This window comes from Rhipicephalus microplus, chromosome 3 (genome assembly GCF_043290135.1).
Source record: "Rhipicephalus microplus isolate Deutch F79 chromosome 3, USDA_Rmic, whole genome shotgun sequence".
Taxonomy (NCBI): Eukaryota; Metazoa; Arthropoda; class Arachnida; order Ixodida; family Ixodidae; genus Rhipicephalus; species Rhipicephalus microplus.
Window position 1 is genome coordinate 105,306,212 of NC_134702.1, and position 25,081 is coordinate 105,331,292.

General features: G+C 45.8%; 1 protein-coding gene across 1 annotated transcript in view; it reads left to right on the forward strand.

Annotated features, from left to right (window-relative positions):
- The window catches only part of LOC119159517 (uncharacterized), a 199,905-nt gene extending 184,812 nt beyond the window's left edge, over positions 1-15,093 (forward strand). Inside the window, exons 4-5 of the mRNA XM_075890090.1 lie at positions 3,684-3,951; positions 14,659-15,093. Coding sequence (XP_075746205.1) covers positions 3,684-3,870 — 187 coding nt within the window. The 3' untranslated portion in view covers positions 3,871-3,951; positions 14,659-15,093. The remainder of the gene's footprint in view (positions 1-3,683; positions 3,952-14,658) is intronic.
- Positions 15,094-25,081: the final 9,988 nt, after the last annotated feature.

Sequence of the window (25,081 nt, forward strand, 5' to 3'; positions counted from 1 at the left end):
GCACAGGGGGCGTTTGAAGACGTTGACGCAGGTCTATAAAGGCAGCCTCCTGTTCTTCTTTCCACTCAAAGGCGACATCGTCTCTTGTGAGACGAGTTAGTGGCGACGCGATGCGGGCGAAACCTGCGATAAACCGGCGATAATAGGCAAAATGCCTAGGAAGCGTCTGACAGCCTTCTTATTGGATGGTACTGGGAACTGTGCGATGGCGGCAATTTTTTCAGGATCGGGCCGGACGCCTGCGTTGCTGACGACATGGCCGAGAAACTGTAGTTCGTGAAAACAGAAATAGCACTTTTCTGGTTTCAATGTTAGGCCCGCGAACCGTATGGCACGTAAAACAACTTCCAGCCTTTTTACGTGCTCGTCAAAAGTGGTCGAAAACACTATAACGTCGTCCAGATAGACTAGGCACGTCTTCCACTTCAATCCCGAAAGTACGGTGTCCATAAGCCTTTGAAAAGTCGCGGGCGCGGAGCACAGCCCGAAAGGCAAGACTTTAAATTCGTATAAACCATCCGGCGTTACAAAAGCGGTTTTCTCTCGGTCTCTTGGGTCTACCTCAATCTGCCAGTATCCACTCCTCAAGTCCATGGAAGAAAAGTAGCGAGCGTGCCGAAGTCTGTCAAGGGAGTCATCAATACGTGGGAGCGGGTACACATCTTTCTTGGTCACCCGATTCAGCTTCCTGTAGTCCACGCAAAAACGCAGGGTGCCGTCCTTTTTCTTTACTAGCACTACAGGCGATGCCCAGGGGCTCTGTGACGGTTGAATGACGTCATCTGCAAGCATTTTCTCGACTTGTTGTTGTATGGCTTCGCGTTCCTTTGAAGCTACACAATAAGGGTTCAGGTGGATAGGTCTCACCGTGTCCTCGGTGATTATTCGGTGCTTTGTCAAAGGTGTTCGACCAACTCGGGATGTCGTTGAAAAGCAGTCGCGGAATTCGGCTAGCAGCTGAAGAAGTCTCTGTCGCTCGTCCTTTGACAGAGTGGTGCCAACATCAAGAACGGGTTCTGGTTCTTGATTAGGCGCTTCGTCCAATACCGACAAACATAAACTGCCTCGCATTTCTACTATATTGTCGTACGAAGCGATAGCTGTGCCCTTCGGAAGGTGCCGGCGCTCAGCACTAAAGTTCGTCAGAAGTAAATTCGTGCGTCCACCAGTGAGACGGACGATACCTCGCGCGACCGAAATGCCATGACCAAATAGCAGCGAGCCAATTTGGTCAGCAATGCCTTCGCCATCAAACGCTTCGTGGCTTTCCACCGAAACAAGAGTGCATGACCGGGGCGGGACGACCACATCATCATCAATTATACGTAAAGTGTTGCGTATTGCGTCTGAACAGTCAACTAAACCAGGGCTGTTGCGGAATGTAAATGAACGGTCCGGGATGTTGATGACGGCACCATATTCTCTTAAGAAGTCCATCCCTATGATCAAGTCCTTGCAACATGAGGTGAGGATGACGAACGTTGCCACGAAAGAAGAGCCACCGATGTCGAGTCTCGCTGTACACCTTCCGACAGGCATCAACAGCTGGCCGCCTGCTGTCCTCAGGTGAGGTCCCGTACACGCAGTCTTCACTTTTTTTAGGCGTACGGCAAGGTTTTCACTTATGATAGAAAAGTCGGCGCCGGTGTCAACTAAGGCTGTGACTTGCTGTCCGTCTACCGAAACGGTAAGATCTGTGGTTACAGTTTCGTCAGCGTTACTTCTCGGCTTTACGGCGTCCTGTGGTACAAGTAACGGAAGATTTTTTTCGTCGCCTTGACGGCCTGCAACCTCACCCCCGGAGGTCGCCGCCTTCAGTTTCCCCGGCGTGGACTTGGTGACCTCCTTGCACTGACGTCGGCTGTAGTTCGGTGGCGCGACGAAGGCGAATATGACGGAGACGGAGAGCGTGGTCGGCGTCCCAAACCTGGCTGGTAATCAGGCACACTGTCGTCATTATTGGCATGGCGGTTGTCAAAATGGGACTGAGACAAGGGGGGTCCTTGAGAATGAGCGTCCCGGCGTGGTGCATAGCCGTCGTTGGCGCGTCGATCGTCAGACCATTGCCGAAGAGGTCGAAACATATCTACGCGGTGCCAGCAATGGCGGGAAATGTGGCCCACGCCTCCGCAGGTAAAACAAAGCGGACGCCTATCTACAGTGCGCCAGGCGTCTGTTTTACGAAGCTGTGGACGCCGCGACGGCTCGTAATGTGGCAAATGCCGTGTCTCGTTGGGAGACGGCTCTTGGTACGGCGGTATTTCGTACGGCGGTACGACGGCAGGGCGCCGCGGTGTCTGTTCTTGTGGTGGCGACCAAGGAACGGCTGCCGATGGCTGGCAGTACGACGGCGCAACGGGCGGCGGGCGGCGAAGCGCGGCTGCGTAGCTCATAGGTCGCTGATCGTCAATAGGATCAGCTGTTGAAAACGCTTGGCGTATTTCTTCGCGGACGACTTCAGCGACAGACGCCGTGGGTGGTTCCGTGACCAGATTCCGCAGCTTCAGCAGCTCTTCGCGAACAATCTCTCTTATTATCTCGCGCAACGAGCTTTGATTGTCAGATGTCGTAGCGGCGACTTGCATGTGGGCGCTGCTGGACAAGCGATCGTATTGTCGGCATCGCAGGTGAAGCGCCCGTTCGATAGCTGTAGCTTCTTTGATGAAGTCTGTCACGGTGCTTGGCGGGTTCCGCAAAAGTCCGGCGAACAATTGCTCTTTAACGCCGCGCATAAGGTAGCGCAGCTTTTTGTCGTCGGTCATGTGCGGGTCAGCTTTACGGAAGAGACGGACCATGTCCTCTGCGAACATTGCGACCGTTTCATTGGGTTTCTGAACCCGTAGCTTAAGTAAATGCTGCGCACGTTCGCGCCGGTCGACATCGGCAAATGTGTCAATCATCCCTCTTTTAAAGTCACTCCATGTTGACAAACTGCCTTCTCTGTTCTCGTACCAGGTTCTAGCGCTGTCGACGAGATAAAAATAGGCGCGGGAAAGCCTTTGTTCAAGGGACCACTGGTTGGTGTTAGCGACACGTTCATAGTGATTAAGCCATTCTTCGACGTCTTCATGTGCTCCACCACCAAAGCGATCAGGCACCAGCGGTGAAAAAAGGGTTACCTGAGATGGGGTCGGCAAACTACTGTCTCGTAGTAACTGTTGTGGACTGGCGGTGGCCATTGGTAGATGTGAGCGGTGCCTCGTAGAGTGTTCCTGTGCGAGGGTGAACTCTGGAAGGAGGCCTCGCAAGCGACGACTGAAGTGATGCACGGCAGTGTCGACAAGAGCTTCTGGGCTGGATGAACGGCTCCCCGTGGGAGTGTGGAGCGTCAGGCGGGGTCGCGGGCCAGCACCTCCACCAGTGTCGCAGTACAACACGAACAAAGTACAAGTACGCCTTGAGGCAGCGAGAGCAGCGTGTTTTCAACAGCTGAGCCGCAAGATCTTCTTCCTCGTTCTTGCGTCAAGCCAGAGGCCCACTACCTGGTGTCCGCTAAATGTCGGCAGCATCGTTTTTGTCCACATGTATACACGTGTCAATATATAGGAAAGACGTGTGTACTTAAGGGCTCGTTTTTCCGTGTTTTCACACAATATTGATGAAATTTAACGTTATATATACACTGCAGCGCTCTGGGCAACACCACAAGTCACAAGTGAAAGTACATGCCCTTTCGTTCGCAGGTTCGACTCCCTAAGCGGACTGACCTTCGGTGGCGACCACGGTGGCCTCGGCAAGCGCGGATACGGTCACGGCGAGTTCGACGAGATCGACCACGCTGGGTGGCCGGGTTTCTACAAGCGAAACTTCGACGAGATCGACAGGACCGGCTTCGAGGGCTTCTACAAGCGCTCGGCCCGGGAAGAATGAGCGCCCCGAAGACGCGGGCACTGTTCCACCTGCCTCACCGCACGTCATCCCTCAGTCATCGCCACCTGTCAATCACTTTAGGTGCGTACAAAAATCATTTATGAAAGCCAGTATCCCAAAAGTAATACACAGTGCTAAATTTGCATTCGCTTAAGACTCGCAGGTGACAGCTATTGAATGTCGCTATTTCACCGAGGACTTACCTCGGAGGCTACTTTGTTTATTTAAGTCACCAGAAAGCGGCAAGGGTGTAGCTAGCACACGCAGCTAAGCAAGAAGCGTATAGGCTGCACGCTCGGCTTAAGCGCGAAGTAAGAGCGGTGGAGCGTAAGTGGGATGAGTGGTTGCCAGTGAGCGCTGCCATGACACCAGTGGCAGCAGCACTCGTTGTGCAGACGAAGCGAGTGACATAATCCTTCCACTTACCTTCATCTCGGACTAAGGATGGAATACACAACTCCAGTATTCATCTAGGAGTGCACATGTCTACACCCCAAGAACCATTTGTTTGACTCTATTTGTATTGAAGTTATATACAACCTGTGGGCTAATCATCCCCTTAAAATAATAGCACATATTATACGTGGTGAGCATAATCTTCACTCTTTGAGCGTCCCACCTAAAATTCAGTTTTTATGTTCATTAACGACGGACCGATAGAAAGTTTACTGAGTTTACAGGGCTTTTAGGAAGTAAGTGACTCTTGTAATTAGGGTTTCATAAACTATCAAGTGGGCTAACTAAAGTTTCTGTTACTCACCCTAATTTTCAATAGCTTACCTTATATAATTGTTAAATAGAAGCAGCACTACATTTTATTAGTGCTTCTTCATTTATCAGCCCCACTACAATCTTTCATTGCCATCTTTGTGGCACTATTTATAGCGATCACGTGATCACCACCTCTCCGCTGTACGCTAACGCAGATAGTAGCTAGAGCTATAATAAATGTGCCAACGTACCCAGTATTATTGATCACCCATAGTTACCTGCTGATCCCGAGTCACCTGCTATGTTTCTACTACAGCACCGAAATCACAAATGACCAGAATTAAGAAACCGTCAATCAATAACTCGCATCTTTGGGAATATAAAAGCATTACTCAGGAGGCCACCGTCATACTGTTTCTAATGTTATTGTGTTGCGAAAAATTTCATTATTTTTAATACTTGTTTATGAGTCAAACAATCAAAAGGCATATGTGCAGTGGCATCCTTCTAACTAAGAGTAATTTTTCCTTCTGCTACTGTGTTGACTGAGTGACTTTCTACGTGTACAGTGTGAGTGCATGGGCCAAACTTGACGCTTGAAGCACATCACTAGAATGGCTTATGATATGATGGATCGGGAGCAATGGCAACACGTTCATTTCTTTCTCTATTTACATTTTATCAACTTCTCTTGCCACATTCCCCTATCACTCTGGGCTACCAATAAAGTCATTGGAACCAGGTGCATTTATTTTTTCCTAATACCGAGGACAATTTTTTTTTGGTATTCCGCAAGTATCTCTGTTCTGTGAAACGTAAATGATTGGTTATGTAGCTTCGATGATGTTCCTCGTGTACATATATATATATATATTATATATATATATATATATATATATATATATATATATATATATATATATATATATATATATATATATATATATATATATTTGTCTATACCTCATGTATCTGAAGCAATGTTGTAATTAGGGATTTCAGGCTGATGCACTGATTATATTATTCATTATTGTTGGTGTTTAACAAAACCTTAATAAGGTTATTAGCGGCACCGTGATGAAAAGCTCCAGAAACCGTGACCACGTGAGGTTCTTCATCGCGCGCCGAAATATAAGTGCGCGGAATTCAAGCACTCTCGCCACCATGGGAAATGCGAGGCGCGTGCAACGAATTCACATTAACCTGGCAGCTGGTAAGGCCAGCGATAAACTCAGACATGAACCTGGAAGAACGGGGACTAGAGCTCTCATTAGAGAAATGCTCGCTTATAGCATTCACGCATAAGGCTATGAGCCCATATGTTATTAAAATTAACGGACACACGATCAACTACGTGAAGACCCACCGATTTCTCGGAGTCATAGTTGATCGCGACCTCTCCTGGAGCCCTCACATCGCCCACATGAAAACTAAACTCATCATGATCACCCACGTACTGAGGTTTTTTGCTGGAAAAACGTGGGGTGCATCGGCACAAGCAATGCTCCAACTCTACACTGTTTTGTTCCTCGGTTATATGCGATACAGCTTATCCGTGCTTTGCGGGATCCAAAGAACAAACTTGCGCGTCCTCCAGTCGATCATAGCCCAATCCCTGAGGATATGCCTTGGTCTCCCGAGATGTGCGTCTACAGCAGCGAGTCATCATTGCGCGTGATTATCCAGTCAACGCATACATCCGCGTAGACGCTTTGAGAATGCACATATGACTTTTCGCTCGGCTTCCATCTCATCACCTAGCCTCACTTCGAACTTCAAGGCCCCACTCAGCGTTCAGCGCAACTGTAGCTCAGCATTGCGCAGTGCTTCCATTGCACTTCACGCATGCAGCACAGCCGCCGATACCATTATGGTGCCTACATCCACTCAAAGCCCTTCTTACAATTCCTGGCATCCAAAATAAGAAAAAGTCGTTGCATCTAGCCCTGAAACAGGCCAAATTACTCTTACTGCAAGAAAAGCACAACGGACGCCTTCATATTTACACGGATGGCTCGGTGTCTTCAGTAAGCTCAGCAGGGGCGGTGGTTATTCCCGCGAAGAACATCACAATAGAATTCACACAGGAGCACAGGAGGTCCCCTTGCAGCCTAGAGCTTTGGGACCTCCTTCTGTATAACTTTTTTCCTATGTATTATCTTTTATTGAATAATAAAAATATTATCTATCTATCTATCTATCTATCATGACATCGCGATTGGCGTCGTCGACAGCTGCAAATCATGCCTCCATACGTGAAGCTCTGAAGTTTATAGTTGATGAACCTTCGCGAACTTGGTCCATCTTCTCAGACTCGATGGCAGCTCTTCCATGTCTTATGTCACCGTTTCGCCATGGACCTAATGAACAGTTAGTAGCTGAAATAAGGCTTCTTTATCACCAAGCAATCGAGAAACAAGACAGCTTATTGTATCAGTAGATACCAGGTCATTGCGGTATATAGGGCAATGACCGCGCTGATGAGGCTGCTAGATTTGCACACGACGGTACCCAATACACATTCATCTCGTTCTCAAGAACCGACGCAGCTATAAGACTTCGTTCGCTTGCACGTGACCTCACACTGGTACAGTGAAACTCAACAGACTTCGCAAACACGCGCCTGCATAACTTGGATCCCGATCTGAAGCTTCGTCTTCCCTCAAGAATATCTCGAGCTGAGAAGACTCTTCCATGCCGCCTGTGGCTTGGAGTGGCCTTCACGAACGCATACACTAATCTCATTGGAATGGCCAGCTCTTCTACATGCACTTACTGCAGCTGCGAAAAAGCCATCGCGCACCTTGTGTGTGAGTGCACCCATTTCAACACGCAAAGGCAAGAAATGACTGCAGCTTTGGATAGACTTGATGGTCAGCCTTTGTCGGGACATAGAATTCTGAGTCATTGGCCGAGCCCATCCTCAGCCCAGAAGGCTTTAAAAGCTTTGCTGCGCTTTATGCGGACAACTGGCCTCAGAGACAGACTTTAGTGTTTATACTCTTTGATGTTGCCTTTCCTTTGTCGCAATTTTTTTTGTAATTCCTCCCTCTCTTCGCAACATTTCTTTTTAACATCTTTCATTCCCCTCACCCCTTTCCCCAGCACAGGGTAGCAAGCCAGTCTAAGAACTGGCTAACCTCCCTGTCTTTCCGCTTAAACTTTCTTCCTTCCTTCTTTCTTCAGACATGAAGGTCAACATAAACAACAGAACCAGATGCGAGTTCACTCTTATAGCTCTGTAAGATATGGCGCGTGTATGCGCTTCCGCGATGCTGCAAGTTATCGTTAGAGGGCTTTCCACTTGCAAATTTCACGGCCACCACGGTCATTTTCTGCTAATGCCGAGACACCTAACATTCGGGTAGCATATATTGTTGTAAAAACAAATCATACACTATATCCAGCTTAAAACAAAAGAAAAGGTAATACAGACAGGTTGTTTCCAAGGACCGGGTAATAAAAGAACCGGGTACTGTGGCGGCTACACGCATGTCACCCGTAATTCTGCCTGTGTGGCAGATGATGGCCGGTTGCCGACTCCGATGCGGCTACGAAGAAAAGTGGGTCGCACGGATGCAATACTCGGATCCGCTTGCATCATACACGCTTGGCATCTGCGCAACAGGGTGGTCGTGGTCATAATCCTTTCCCCGTGAATCAAGGCGGACAAATCTCCCGGCTCGCAGCCCGAGGGCATCGCGCCAGTAACACGAGTCCAGTGTCCAGCCGTCATTTTTACTTTCTCTTTCATCACTGACACTTAGGTTGGCTAGTCAGGAAAGAATAGAAAAGTTTGGCCATAACAGTGTATCTTTTCTGACCGCAAGCACAGACCCCCCCTTTGGCTCGCGCAAAGGCTTACAAAGGTTACTCCGTGCGCGTTAGAGGTTAGCGCGTTCGAACTACGAGCTCACGTAAACGCCGTTTCTCGCCACTGAGCCATCGTGCGTGTAAGGAGGCACGCCTACGTATTTGAACGTCTACGCGAAAACTGCGCGCCATTCAGCGCGGCCAAAGCTTCACTATAGAGGCGAGCATTCTGCTGTGCTTTAGCGCACCTCGGAGGGCCGTGGATAACGACTCTCTACGTAAGTGTTCAGGTCAGCCTGACTCTTGAGGAAGACAGAAGGAGAGGGTGCTAGAATTTAACAGATAAAGAAAGCACCACAGCTACTACTTGCGTTAACTCTCCCTTCTCTCTCACTTGAAAACGAAGAAGAGCACGGCGTCTTGACCTCGCTCGCGTAAGGTCTGAGCGATGCCCCGGGGAGTCGTCCTCCGGAAGGTGCGATCAGACACGAGGGCTGCTCAGGCCCATCGCCGTCTCTCCCGCATCGCTATGAATACGCTCTCCAAATGCCAGCGTACCCCCGCAGCATGTCGCGACCATTGTGCTTAGCTGTCTCGGCTTCTGCCTGCCTTTTTACCTCACGAATTTCTTTTCCTAGCTACGTGTCTTCAGTTACACGCAAGCATGTTTTTCACTAAAAAAAGGCACGCGATAGAAAAACGAAATAAGGCTGTCTAGAGACGAGGGCCTCGTAAACATAGGATCCAGGCCATAGAGCACGAACATGTTCTCTATAGTTGTTAATCACTATATGTGCTCCGATCCACAAGAGCGCACGCTCAGCTTGTCTGTCCCAGCAATATGTCGAAGGGAGCTGATATCAATAACGACGTAAAAAAAGGGCCAAACGTTCCCTGGGGAAGCTGTATAATTCGGTTTCTCACACATTGGCGCTCGAGTAAACGTTCGCGCAGACGTGAGACCTACGTTAGTAACGCTCATCGTGCGAATACAGCAGCTGGTGTTTTAACGGTGGCTGCGATGTATTCGTTCTGACAGGTCCACTTGAGATGACATGTCGGAGGTTTATGATTAGATCCTTCGTAACACCCCTTTGATTCACACGCATTCGGCCAAGCTCGTCGAACCAAGAGCCGCAAAACTTGTTTCCCGTTCACTGAAGCCAGCAAGCAATGTGAAGCGTGGTTCTCAAATGGCACCAATCTGATTACGAGCACGCAAAGTGGTGGATCTGTACCATAAAACGAGTGCCTTATGCGTAAATGTAGCGAAATCTCTAATGTGCATCCTGGCTTTTTCCGACCACCTCCGATGCGACATGGCGTTTTTTTTTTCCATTAAGCTTTGTTCGCTTGCTTTTCCACTCAATAGTAGTGGTTGTGGTTTGGCATGAGGCCGCCTTACCATGGCACACAGAGCCGGCAGATGTTCCTCCAGAGGGCCTCAGGGATTCATAGCATGAGTGTTTCACCAGTGGTTGGTTGCAACGTATAATATATTCATAGTGAACAACGTTATCAAGTTCTCTAAGGAAACTTACAGCACTCACGTGTGCGTATGAACCACTGACTACGTTAACCGTAGTCATCTGCAGTACCGAGCAATGTATTGGGAAAACACGCCAAAACAACTATGGAATAACCGATCATTGGTTAACTAGCAATAGCGAAGCACCTTTTGAAGAATGATTCCCAAAGTCTAGTTTCTAGAGGCCGTCCTTCTTTTTAAAGCCTACGTTATCCTAAGTGATCACGCTTCTCGTATGTCAGAGTTAACTGATTCAAGACCTTAATTGAGCTAGCACCTCAGAAAACTTTTCAGCTCGATTGCCTTCACATGCGTCGCCCGTCTGCAAACACCTAGCCTGCTCCATTGACCCTTGTCAAGTGGGCCGCCCATGTAAACTACTGTTATGCTCAAACTTCGAAAAAAAATCATGTTCTCTCACTACTTGATTATAAATATGTGACTTGAGAGGTAGTGACGCAATTCGCGCCGGTGCCACTGCGCAAGTCATCAGAGTCGCCTTCCCTAGCGCCAACTTTTCGCGTTCCATGACCGAGGGACGCGAACTGAATCAGCCCTTTGTAAAATTGATGACGCCGTCTCCAAACGCGTGCGGACTAGTATCCGAAGCTGGGCCTTCTGAAGTGCCGTGGTATGTGATCGGAACTCCAATGCAGTACAAGAATCTGGCCACATTTTTTTTTTTTAGTTTGATATCCCTCAATGCCATGACTGACCAACCGCAAAAGTGGCCTTCGACGGAAACACGAGTGATCTGAAAAATGACGATCACGCGAGGATGGCCCTATATCTCCTCATCATGGTGCCTCCGTTCGCCCAAGTTTGTGACATCAGACTATGTGGAATTACGTAACGTGACGTCACATGGTCGTGTCATGTTCTGGTACCTCGGATCTTGGAGGCAGCGTAAAGCCATGTCGGATGTAGAAAACTTCCAAGGTGGCCAGGGATCAGCATAGTTGACTGAGAAGAAAAAGAAGGCTTACGCCTTCGAGTCATTTTAGGCAAATGCCCAAGGGACCGCGTGAGTTTTCCCCATCGACCTACGGGGCCGCAGGCTATAAAGGCCAGTGGATGTCCCTGATCGATATCGCGGGAAGAGATGCCCGTATCACGCATCCGGTGCTTCCTTTCCCCCCGCCCCCTCCGTCTTCAAAAACCAATTGCAGCTTGCCCCGTTTTTCAGCAATTTCACTGAGCACGCGGCTTTCTATAGATAAATCAGCTTCGGAGGTAATCTCGTGCGCCAGACATCTCACCTCTTCTCCTGACTATCGAAACTTTTTAAAGCTGATACCGGAAACTGATATCGTTTCCTGTTTCCCGTCGCACATACCACACTCACGCTTTTGCGTTGCAATTGCCGCATTGTAGAGAGCGGGTCTCCTTAAAACGAACAGCAACACCAACACCATCAATCTTCTTCTGCATTGAAATTGTTTGCATTGTCTTTTCTTGTTTTTCAAGTCAGCACTCATTTTTCCACGCTGTCTTCGCGTATGATGAGTTTTCTCCACTTCGCCCTTACGTGTCGCCCTGCATTCCTTGGCACAATATTGCGCAAAGTCTTTGTGAAAAATATACGTGTTTTGTTGCTTTGCCTTTCAACGTACTTCTATGGAAGTTTATTTCTTTTCTATGCTATAGAAAACCAAAAATTGGATGCACATTCGCCACAACATTTCAGCACTGGCCTTAAGCTTGGTTGTTTGCTTCTGCGTGTGGGCTTGGGTGTTCTCAATTGCTTCGGCATGATAATACGTCGCCAGTTGCACAACCCAAAGCGTCAAACGCAGCAGCCCATCATCCCATATCCGCTGTTCGACGCTTGTTTTGTTTTGACCGGCTCGCTATCAGCAGCTACTTAATAAAAAATAGTCAATGGGGTCGCCCAAGAAAATTGGATTTTTGTATAACCATCTCTAACATGAAAATTGATGTGCAAAGCGAATAAAAAGGTACAAAAACTCAACTCGGACGTTCAAGAGACTCACCTCTTCCTTGAGAGACCGTGGGCTTGGTAGACACTTGAAGATTACTATCACTACTTCTTACTTCTAAGAAAAAATTGAGAGGCCACTTCGATTTTCAGGAAAAACCGTAAAAATGAATGCGAATTCGGCACTGTTTAAAGTCAGGCTTTAAGACCAGCTGTTCACAAAAAGCGCAGCAACGCCATCAAACCCTGTTGGAGGACGACAACGTTCAGTGTCTCCACCTAATGTCCTGTGGTGAGGGGTGAATGACAAGTTCATTTAACTCTCCCGATTTTTTTTTTCGGGGTGCAGTGAAGATGGGACACCCAAAGAGAAAATGGGCGATTGTTTCCACGCGTCTATGCGCCTATTGCGTGCGAGGCAGTTGGTCATTCTGTTCTGAAATGAGTTGCCATTCGTGAAGGCCACTCTAAGCCGCTCACGGCGATAAACGTTTCTCCAGCTATAGGTATCATCGAAGGAGAATGGAGCTGTATATAGATAAAATGACCACCGGTCGATATATGCAATCTTAAAGCTCACATGCAGCAAACGAAGATGTGTAGCGGCGTATGTGAACGATAACAGTCAAGGAAGTTCCCGCTGATAAAGGTTATTTGACACGCATTTCATCCCGCCAGTTCTTTAGTGCACACGTTCTCCATAAGCTGCATCCAACAGTTCTCAGATGTGTGGAATATTCAAAACATGCGTGTTCATGAAAAATTTTCTTGGTAGTTCCTGCACTGCATAGGGCGAAACACCACGTAAGTTTCGGGCTTCAAAACGGCGCTTCTTTACCTTGCACCTTCGAGTTTGACACGAAAGCTTTGCCGGCCTGGCATGGCGGGAAGAAAATGTTAAACAAACTGCCAACGTTCGAACAACAAACACATTATACGCATTCCCGGTCACAACACCGGGAGCTAGAGCTTTCTATAGCTCGGCAGCATTGCGGTGAACCCGGATCACAATTTTCTCAGTCATATGCTCTGCCTTGGCCTCCTGTGTTCGAAACAATGACGTAATTCACTTTCCCAGCTTGTGCGTGCAGCTTTTTGAAGAATCTGGCGATGAGCAGAGATGCGAACCTCGAAAAGGGTGCTCCGCGCACCATTGACCAAGCACTGCCCGGAATTTCCCGATTACCGTTGTGAACTTGGTCACTTATAATTAAGAATTCATTAAATCACGCTGGCGGTTGGATTCCATCAGAAAACATTGCCCTGAGAAACAGTTTTCGAGGAAAAGGGAGAGAAGGAGGAGGAGAGGGGGAAAGGAAGGACAGGGAAGTTAGCCAGTTCTCGGACCGGTGCGCTACCCTTTGTGAAAACCAGTGTTTGTGTTTACAATATACGTTAGCACACATGTGAGCATTTCATAGGTGCACATGTGTGTCTAATTTGCGTGAAAGCGCCTTTTCGAGATAAAATAGTTATACTATACGTTGTGGCGATTTATACAGAGCCCAATCAGTCGCCTGGCGACAGCTGCAAACGAAAACTTATCCTAATAAACGGTTTTATCAGCGAATATAACCTAACATCTATAGCACCTGCATCTGCAAGGTCTGACAGTGAGGCACAGCTACGCTAAAACACATGCTCACGGAATGCGAGGCCAAATTGAAACTTATGAGTCCCGGTGCTCTTTCGGCGAGGTGGGAAGCCGCTCTGCGGATCTCCAAACTAACCGACCAACTCTGGGCAGTCGTCCATGAACCGGCGAAGGGACAGGGCTTTGACGTCTCGACACCGGAGAGCTGAGCCCGGGCCGTTAATCTGCCTGACATTTGATAAAGTTTTCCATCCATAGCAAAGCCCTGGAAATGTGTGATTGGTTGCGCTCTCGTGTTCCTACTATATAGGGGTCCTCCTCATCGGCTTCTTTCTGAAAAAAAAAAAACATCATTCGCGCTAAGAGCCCGTGCTTTGTCTTGACTGTCGCCAAGGCGAATTGTCGCAGAGTACGGTCAAATGAAGGCTTTAAGAATATATCTACTTTGTTTTAGTTACTGGTAATCCGAAAGTATTTCAATATACTCCGGTACGGCCGATGCGATATATATGAATGTATGTACTGGGAAGCAATGCACAGGTTGTAAACGCTGAAACGTTTAAATAGGAGCTCTAGGAGGTTCACAAACGCAGCGCCAGATTCCTCTGTACGTAGTTAAACAAAACTCTATTGATAATCACGAAAGGCACCTGTGGGAAATCGATATCTATAATTTTCTGGCTTTCTACATTTCATAATAATATGTACGTGGCCTAGCAATGCATTATGATATAGTAAGACACTATTTAGTTTATAATAAAATTTAATATAATATATCATATTATTCTTGACTATGTTTATTTTTTTAAACTCGCATTTATTTATCGTATAACGTTCCCGATCGCATGGTAGTAACATCCGTGCAAATTTTCCACAATTTCACAATTGCGAGATGAGCTTCTTCTGTTAGTGTTGTTGCATTGTTACCGATTCCCGATCAATAGCATTCTCGCTTTTCACCGTAATTTTCTGCTTTTGGTGAAAGTGCACACGTTTATTTTTTTTTTCATATAATAGGCGGTATAAGCGGGCGCTCTATAGTACCTGACAAAATGTAGGCACGTGGTATGGTGGAATACCTTATCGGTTGGATATTCCAGCATTACATACACTGACTTTCCATAGCGCTACCTTAATTATGTCGTGAAAAGAAGGCTTCTAACATTACCTCTTTATCGTGCTCTGTCTCTGTTTTCCACGCAGGCTACCCCTCATCGTTCCTGCTTCAGCACCTCTTCCATTCGTAGTTCTCAATTCCAGCTCGTCGTCAAGAAACTACCACTCATAGACCAAGGATACGAACCCACGCGGGTCAATCGCAACAACCCTGAAGTTTAGCCAGGCTGCTCCTTGTGCCGCTTCTTTTCAAGCTATCATAGGCTCAATCACAATCGCGTCGGCTTTGCTGAAACTGAAGTGCCAAACCCAACGCCAAGCAAGGCCGAATATATGTTTTTCTTTTAGTGCACGTCCTATATAGCACCATCACCAACCACCCCCTGCATCGTTAGCTATACTTTGATTAACTCCTCACGTAACCGATGTTTAATTTCGCTCCCTTTCTATAGCACGCGCTTATTCGCGCTCAGAGAGTCCTCGCCACCAGCTATCTCGCCACCAGCTATCTCGTCGCTATCGCCGCGTGCACCTCTTCTTGTGCAAATCGCCTGTTGCCCACTCCCATTATTTTCGGACCCAGCGCTCAACGCGAGTCACACCATGGTTAATGCGTGGGCACGCTGCCAATCTTTCGCAAAGAGTGGCAGTTTCCCTATACGAGTCATATCCAAAGCTAAGAGAAACGATGGAACATAAGGCAAACGAACCCACAGCCCCTGGTGATGAATACTTTTGAGAAGTAAACCAAGTTTTTTCTTGCAATAAAAGCCTGTCTATTCCTGTCTAGGCTGTACATTCTTTTTTTATAGATTCTTAGCACTTTATTCTGGTTGCACATATTCTTTAAAATGAAGTTCTAGACACACTCCTTACAAAGTTGGATTCCACGCGTACCTTACAGTGCTTTGTGTCTATGCCTCAAGAAAGGAAATTCTTATAAGAATATGCCATGTTTTTATCTCCATTTCAAACGGAAATGCATCAAGCTTCCCACTAACCGCACGGCCTTTGAGGTCTCTTCACGAACAATTGCTTAGATTCCTGTTACTAGCACTATGCTGGTACTTTATCACTGTCGTCCTGTTACTTGTGGGCATCGGTCACAATCTCATGATTGATATTTGGGGTTTAACGTCCCAAAACCACCATATGATAATGAGAGGCACCGTAGGGGACGGCTCCGGAAATTTTGACCACCTGAAGTTCTTTAACGTGCACCTAAATCTGAGCACACGGGCCTACAGCATAATCGCCTCCATCTAAAATGCAGCCGCCACAGCCGGGATTCGATCCCGCGACCTGCGGATGAGCAGCCGAGTACCAAAGCCACTAGACCACCACGGCGTGACAAAAAATTTGGACAATTGGTACCAAAGACTGTAATAGGGACGCTTTTCCAGCGCGTTCCACGCAGGCCTAACACGTTTTCTTTCTTTTTTTTTTTGCATTGAAGCTTCTGCGTACAAAATATAGGCAATAGTGAACAATCAAACTGGCTGGAGAAAGACCATATTTCTTGCTTTATTAACAGCACTGCAGTTCTCTCCGGTACGCCATTAGTTCGAGAGGCCTGCTCTTCTTGCGTATGGTTGCACGGGTCAGCCAATTACTCTGGCCCGCTTCTGACTCAACCAAGCGACCGACTTGTGGCCGATTGGGAGTCGGCAGCCACCACCCTAGCCTGGGTCCGCAGACAAAGACAGGCTCGACCCTTATCCCTTCACCCATACGAAGAGTTACGACAACCTGGGTCTCTGCAGTGCCGCGGCAGTGAAGGCGCCTTTCGAACAACGCCTCACTGCCTACCAGGTCTCGCAGTGTACGAGAGTAACCTCGACCACGAGTCTGGTAGTTACGCTGGGAGCTATAGGTCTACATAAGCAATTTGAACCAGAGTTCTGATGAGGTCGGTTCTGAAACGTCAAAGCTCAATGCGCTGGCGTAGCCAATGGGGTGATGGGTTGTCTTTGAGTACCATCTTCACCATGAAGTGTTTCAATTTCTTACTTCAACAAAAGCACACACACACGCACCCAACGCAACGCGCACACACAAAGTATGATTCAGCCCTCCCCTACCTACAAAAGTTTGTGGCTCTGCGTACTGCAACACTTTAGCTTTTACATAGTCGCTATTTCTTACAGAAGATACAACGGCGCCCGTGTCATCGCCTATATGTTTTCTCTCTCCCTCTATCTCTCTCTGCGCTTGCACCTGCTTATCTCATCCATGAATTTCAATAAGCTTGATAACTGGGCTAGTTTGTAATTGATTATTTTACCGTAAGGTTCAGTAGCGCAGTTTTTAACATGAACAAGAGGAATAAGGAGGACACGACACTCGCTACACTCGTAACTAAATTTGTTTCAGAAAAAAGCTTCATATGTATGCACCCACGCTGACGCCCAGCGACACAGAAGAGAAATAACAGGTACTGAAAACTTATCCCATAATAACTTTTTGAGCACTTGATGATAAAATAATCGTGTCACGTGTAAAAATAATCTTAACAATGCATGCGTTTTCACCCACGACACACAACCTGCGCATAACTCGAGCGATAAAACGGATTTGTGTGGCCTATACGCTTCGAAGAAATAAAAACAAATAACATGCGCTATACCCTGAACTTTGCCCTGAGCCATAATTTTTATGTTTTCTCTGAGTAATCTCCACCTTACATTGTTCACATATGCTTGTAGGTACGTATTGCGTAAGATTGAAATAACGGCTAACACCAATCATGAGCGCGCTATCAGTTTGAACGCCCAATGAACCCAGCCTCAATACCACCATTCCGCTCAAAAGTTTTCTATACAATCATGTGTGAAAACCGTCAGGGTGTTCTTTGGGGAGGAGGTGCACCATTGCAAAAAAAAAAAAATACGTATCATCTCAAGCGTGAGTAGCCAATCACGGGCATCGGCGCTCACTCGTATTGTTAGAGCGAAACCAGCGTGTCCAAGGACGCAATTATTAGACTAATGCAGAGTCCAAAACTAGTTAAAGTGGATAACAAACTAAGTGATCACTGCGTTGGCTCAATTTAAAATTTATATACTACCACATAAAAACCCGAACCTGCATAAACTGCTAACCTAGTGGCACAGAAAGGTCATACATGCACCAGTGTTAGTTTTATTTTTATATACAAACTTTTAAGGAGTCTCTCAGCAGAAATATTCGTCAACATTTACCCTAGTCTTGAATTACATCTTGTTTTTTTATATCTAGTTGCTTTTTAGTAAACTTATGTAAACGGGTACTTATAGGCCTATCAAACGTGTGCTTATAAACTCGTCATTATCAACCTTTCTGCAAGCACCCCACAGCTTCATTTGATTGCTGCCCCCCCCCCCAAAAAAAAACTTGACCTGTGACCTTGCTGTCAGCAGCAAAACGCCATGCAATCAAACCAGAGCGGCAGTTGATGATAATACTCTTCTACGGTAGCTGAAACTGGCACTCCGATTACCAGGCACCTGTGCACCTCGTTACAATAGCATTCAAATGTCTCATTTGTGTGGAAGAAGCATTACGTCTTCAGATACAGTAGCAAGGTTTCTTACCTACACAAGTGTCTTAGCCATCGACTTCATAACCCAGGTATTTTTGCTTTCTCTAACCAGGGTCATAGACTTTGATGGTCTCAAGGTCCGGGTTCATCTTTCACCTAACAATGACGTAGGGGTAAGCGTAATAGACAATGTCGTCATCTCCATTTCTTGCGGTGGCCTTCCAATGCTGGTTAAGCAAGTTAGTCAACATAGCAACATCATCAAAGTCGCACGGCTGGGCAACTAGCGTAGCATAATGCTTGTCTTTGAAGGCGGCACAATGCCATTCCGCGTGAGAGGAAAAAACTTTCATCACGTGATCCATCCATTCACACCAATACCACTCCAGTGTCATAAACGTCAAAAGATCACTCAGGTGAGTGGAGCCTGCAGGAACGTGGTGGTTTGCCCTCGCTGTACAGAGCCACACAATTCGTATCCTCCCGAGCAACAACTCTGAAGTGTCCCAACCACCATGGATCACACAAAACATCATCAAGAGATTGGCCATTTGTGCAAAAAAAAATGGAAAGTCCTGAATAAGATTATACGCAGCGACTCAATGCATAAACAGGCGGTTGAAATTGTGAGAAATAAGCAACCATGTTCGCGATAACCGTCTACTGTGGACCTATATGAACGGACAACGTGATCTCCTACAACGAAAGACTTTCCTTAAACAACGGTTACCACCCCTTTCACCACTACGCCAGCCTACTGCATCAAATCGGAAAGCCAAAAAGATACAGATGATTTGAAAGCGGCCGCAGATGTCTCGTGGCCCTCACTGCTACCACTGCACACTTATAAAAAGCCGGTGCAGAATGCCCCGCAGTCTGCATGATTGTCCGAGATGGTTTTCATGGCGAAAACCAGAAAGTATTTGCTTCGTCAAGGTCTCCCATTACCATGATATGTGCTCTCCTCAACACAATGACAACTCCACCAGCTCAGTATGCACTACAAGCTCTCGATTCCTTTTAGCCAGTCCTTGCAAGCCTCTTTTGGAGGTCTTGTATTGTAGTCTAAATTTAGACTACGGCAGTTGAACAGGTCTCAAATGTTTCCCAGTTGTGGCTCTCTATGTGTGTGCGGTGAACGTAGAAACATGCGTGCCCGTATGATTTGTTCTCTTGCCTCTTCGCTTTTCCTGTTCTTTTCCTCCCCTTTTCCCTTCCCCTGTACGGGGTAGCAAACCGGCTACAGTCTGGTTAATCTCCCTTCCCCTTGTGTGCTTGTTCCTTTGTCTTTGTTAGGAACCACGCGTGGTAAATGACCCTTGCCAGCAACAACAAAGGTGCCGTAATTCCCGAATATTGGTTCTCAAAGATAACAACGCGACAACACTCAGTAGCTGAGTCACCTTTGACGTAACAATTCTACACCGTCTGACTTACGACAAGCATCAGTTGAAGGCAAGTTTACATAAGCGTTCTTTTGTTTTCTCCCAACAAACTTCGCTTTCTAGCAAGCTGTACTCCCCAATTATTATGCTATGGCATGCGGTTTGTCCCACAGCCAATTAGGCAATACGGAAACATTTGTGTCCCAAGTGTAACTAGTCACTCTATTCTCCAGCTAGCGTCAAACTCTTTATTCTTCCCCCCTCTCTCTTTCTAGCTGCTTGAAACTTCAGCAGTGCTTATTACACTCATCCACACACCTGCATCGAACGTAAAGGGAGCATGTCAAACAGAGAAGGCAGAACTGAAGTGTACCGCAATTTTTTTTTTGCCATGAACATTGAACATTGAACATTGAACATGAACATGCCAGAGGTCCGAGAGTAAGTTTGAAAAATAAAATACACAAAAATCGCTGCAGGTCGCCATCCATCATGTATTCGGATGAGTGAGGAAGTTTTCAGTTTCGGGATCGAAAATTCCCCAAAGACTTCCATTCCTAGAATTCGAAACGTTTCCAGAATGAAATGATGCATATGCGAAATGTCAAATGCCTACAGTGTTGAGTTTGGCTCCCTAATGAAAAAATTACGTATAACATGGAAATGACTTTTTATTTTGCCTGTATAGTTTTAAAATAAATATGTCAGTAACAAACAACGCAAATTGAAACAAATCTGACAGGGTCCCTGGACAATAAAGGGACACAAAGAGAAACAATTAGTTGTTTTAAATTAATAAACTGCACTGTCAGAACCCTAATGTAACACGTTTCGATGTAATAAGTTCATTATTGGCGGAGAAAATCAAGGTTGAAGTTTGATATTTTAATTTTGCGCCGTAATCTCCGCACGTGATGGCAAAAATTTACAATGTACTTTTCATATTTTTGCGACATTGTCTGAATGAAATTTTCTGAGACTTCGTATGCTAAGACGATGGCACCCACAGATAACAATTTACTTCAATTTTATGGATTAGACGCTACGTAGGGCCCAGTAGACGCCTTCAAATTTTGATGACGCCACAGTGTTTCGTGCTAGACTCTCAAATTGGCGTCTTCACCTGCAGTTTCTTCCGCGCGTTTCTCGCGTCGTGTCACGGTAAGAATGGTGTTTTCGGGATTGTAAAAATGTACTTTACTAATACGAGATAAAGCGTTTTGCTCTTCAGTGTCCCTTTAAAGTGCCGAAAAGTCTTGATGTAAGATGCGGCCCGTGAGGAACTATGCCATTTTATTTTACTCCATTCTATAAGTTGGTTAACGGCCATTACTGCCATTGTTTATAGATGTCAAAGGAGCATACGGCAATGTTTCTCGCAAAGTCATACTTGACGCCCTCGAGTCGGTTGGTTTGAATGGGCGCGTTTACCGCTGGATCTGCCGCTACCTTCATAAGAGATAATTGTTTGTACAAACTGATGGTGGGATGACGTCTGAACTTCACATTCACTGTGGTGTTCCCCAAGGCGGTGTATTGATCCCCGCACTTTTCAGTCTTGTTATGACGATTGATATGTGAGGTTTAACGTCTCAAACGACCACATAATTATGAGAGACGCCGTAGTGGTGGACTCCGGAAATTTTGACCACCTAGAGTTCTTTCACGTGCAAGACTCTTATTTTTTATTTTTTTCAATTTTCGTTCTTTACCGTAACTTTTTCTTCACACATGCTTTCTATCTACAACAGCAATATCTTCCAGCATCAATTGACCTCTGAACTTCCCTCTCAGCCACTTACAACCCAACATAAAAAGTTGGGCAGTTAATTGATATCATCTTTTCTATAAAAAATACTGATTTACTTGAAGTAGACATAAAGTTAGGCTGACTTAAAAACAGGATTTTTTTCCCCACGAGCTCAGTGAATTTCACGTCACCTCACCGCTAGAAGGGGAATGCGCAAAGCATCAATTCAGTCATATGAAGGGTTGAACGACTTGTAGTGCTGGATTGCGTTGGTAGCGCATCATTAGGTGAATGAGGAACAGTTTTGTAAGACGAGTTACAAGTTAATGCACACGATCTCTAAAAGAAACAAAACAAAATGAAAAACACTGGGGCTGTGCGGACTATGCCGCGCAGCCACAGGGAACGCTAGAAAAGCTACCTTTTGTAAACTCTTTTTGAGCGACCAGTACAAGTGCAATTGCAAGTTACATACTGCACCGTAAGTCACTAACTTTCTTTAAAGTAAGAAAGCACTCATTACATCGTTATTCGTTATTCTGCTGAGGTTTATGTCTGTTTATGCTGTCTTCCCGGGACAGCAGAGTTGGAAACCACTGATGGTAGCGTATACAAGTACGCCATCAAAATCGGCCTTTCTTGTTATATAGCCACTTTTCGCTGTACGAAAACGTAGGGCCAATTTGAAGTTAAATGTTATGTGCATACAGTTGGGCAAACCACCTCGCCGTGATTAAGTTGCACTGAATCGGCTGTTGCTAGAGGAGCTCAGTGCAAGTTCAGTAAAGCGCCCTCTTTTTTCACCGTCCACTACTATTGTCAGGTGTTTCCACTGTCCAACCAAAGGTTCCAGCTGTGATTTGTACTTGGGAGGTCGCCATTGGACAGCCAATTGCATAGCATGAGAATTTCAAAAATTCATCGCACCTCATAGGTGTCATCACTGTTTTACTGAGTATCTTTTGTCTGGGCACCACGCTGCAACCCATTCACGTTTCCTGGTTATCATGCTCTGACTCGTATATATACATCCACAGGTCACTGATATCTGACAACGTGAGCTCCACTACAGAAACAGATGCGCAAATAACTGAAAGGTGATGCTGTGGTTTATATGCAATGATCTTCATTTGGAAGTCATCTTTCAACTAGCCTCTTTGCACTTTAATTCATCACTCCAAGAAATCCGCAAGTTTGACGCATGTATGAGATCTCCTGAGATCAATACGTTTCTACATAACTGATGGCATTTCCAGCCACACATACGTAAAAAGTGCAATGAAAATCAGCGCCTTTAACGTTCAATTATCTCATTGCGTAAGCTTCAGTTTTTAAGCTTTTGACCATAATTTCTTTCACATTAATATTTGACGGTTGACATCCCACGCAGTTCACAGCCTGACGAGCCACACCTAGGTAGATCGCCTAAAGTGCGCCCCATTCCAGAGTATACTCCAGAAAGCAACTGATCCAGACACTATTCAAGATGGCCATTACCGAATGTGTAGATTTTTCGGGAACATTCTTGGAGCACAGCAGCTCGGTACGCATTCTGAAATAAACGATTGAAAATTCCCATTCAACGTATCTCAATTTAGGAGAAATAGCGCACCATTTCTCGCTTCAACAAATAACTCTGAGCGGAGAATCTCGAATGGGGTGTCATCCTTGAAGCGGCAGTATCTTATTTGTAGGCAAAGCAGGAATTCACGCAACGGTGAAAGCACAGTTGGAAACAGCGAGCTAGATAGCAGTAAAATAACGATTTGTTTGTCAATTTTAGCTATAAAATCGTATTGGAGGTTTGCTCTCCACGGCGCAAGGAATCTGGCACATCTAGGTTCCAGCGAAAGGTTGATCAATTTAAAACCTTGTTCAAACTCCGGCTTCAAGGATAACACTGTGCGCTATCGTTTTCCAGTGCACTACTTCAGAAGTTTCTTGATTCTGCATAACTGTCCCTCATTCAACGAGCATGACCAGATGTTCTTTTAATGAAAAACAAACTAGTCAATGGTCTAAATAAAGCCGAACTGACCGAATCAATGGAAATAGGCGCAGTCTTCAACCCAGCCCGCTGAAAACTTACACTTGGGGCACGGCAATACATTTTGTTTTGGGTTGTCTAACATTCTGCGAACTCGTTAATAACGAGTAGCTACTCTATCCTCTCCGATAGTGTTTGCCGGGTCCCAATGTTGCTATGAAAGAAAAATATTCTTAGACAAGCATGTCTGCACAGACTGGCGTCTTAATCTCAAAACAAGTCACGAAGCCTTGATCAGTTAGATCTCCACAATACGCTATATGTTTTATCATTATCACAAGAAATTTCAGCTGCTTCTTTAAGTATCTCAGAGGCCAAGCTGCTACGCGTATCAATACCTTCAGGGGGTGCCAATAACAAAAGAAGAGGAGCGGTGTCATCAGTTCACACGTTTTGATTTTTAAATGCGAAGCATTTCTTGTCGAACTTCAGCGACTTCGAGCGTATCTATCTATCTATCTATCTATCTATCTATCTATCTATCTATCTATCTATCTATCTATCTATCTATCTATCTATCTATCTATCTATCTATCTATCTATCTATCTATCTATCTATCTATCTAGCTAGCTAGCTAGCTAGCTAGCTAGCTAGCTAGCTAGCCGCCTACGGCTTTTAGCTCTCCTGGCCGTTTCGATAATGGTATCAATCACAAACTTTACATAACATAACAGGACTGTATGAAGGACATATTTGACTAGTCATGCATGAAAATCATGACATAGATGTCAAGAATGTCATAATTTACATTTCATGGTCTTGCAGCTCTTGTGGTCGCTTCGTTCACATGACATGATGCAAAATTGGTATGGTATAACATGACTGCATGGCGAACATAGGCGACATACCCTGACATTGAAATCATGACATGCGTGTCATGTAACAACATGACTACATGCTAAGCTCATGATGCGCTCGTGGCTGTTTCACTAGCGTCATATATACCAATTTCGATATTCTGGTACGGGAATGGATGACGAACGTATGTGATTGGTGCAAACATGAAAATCACAAGACGCGTGTCATGAAACAACATGACTACATGCGACGCTAATGATGCGCTGGCAGCCGTTTCGCTAGCTTCACTTAAAATATGGAAGGTAACTTCACTGTTGCCTTCATTATCCTTGTATGGTGGCCGGGTTAGCAGCTGCAGATATCTTCATTCAGGGCCAATATCATCCTATTTTACTGCATTAATTGTGAAATTAGGCAGATTTCAATCGCTTGTGAGATGCTTCTGTGAGGATAAATTTTCCACAAGGGCAAGAATAATCGTTTTCTTTGAAATGGTTTGTACATTTTCCTTAAGTACAATTTCTGACAGAAAAAAAAAAGCTTTAGACGAGCAAAGCGTACCAAAACACGTGAAGCAATTTTGATATATCATGGTTACCAGTACAACAAAGAAATAATGAATTAAGACATCATCCGTTTCCAAAAAAAGAACATAAATTTGACGACGTATTTTTCTCTTGACTTTATTTGGCCTGATCAATAAGTGACGAAAAGTTCAAATTTGGCACGCTCCTTCACGCCCCCACGCACACAACGGAGAAATTTCCCTTCGCGATCCACCGCTACTCCACAGAAGAACAAAAGGCAAAGAAATTAAAAGACGGGCAATATATTCTCCCGATAGACAATCTGGAAACGTAATCCCGGACAAAACCACCACTTCCTTCCGCTAAGAAGCCACTTTCATCAACCTAGGCACCCTGCTAACTGCTCCTGCTCCACCTTCCCACCCTCGTGGCCTCTACTACACTGAGCTCTTCCCACACATCTGGCTCTAATCCAATTAGGT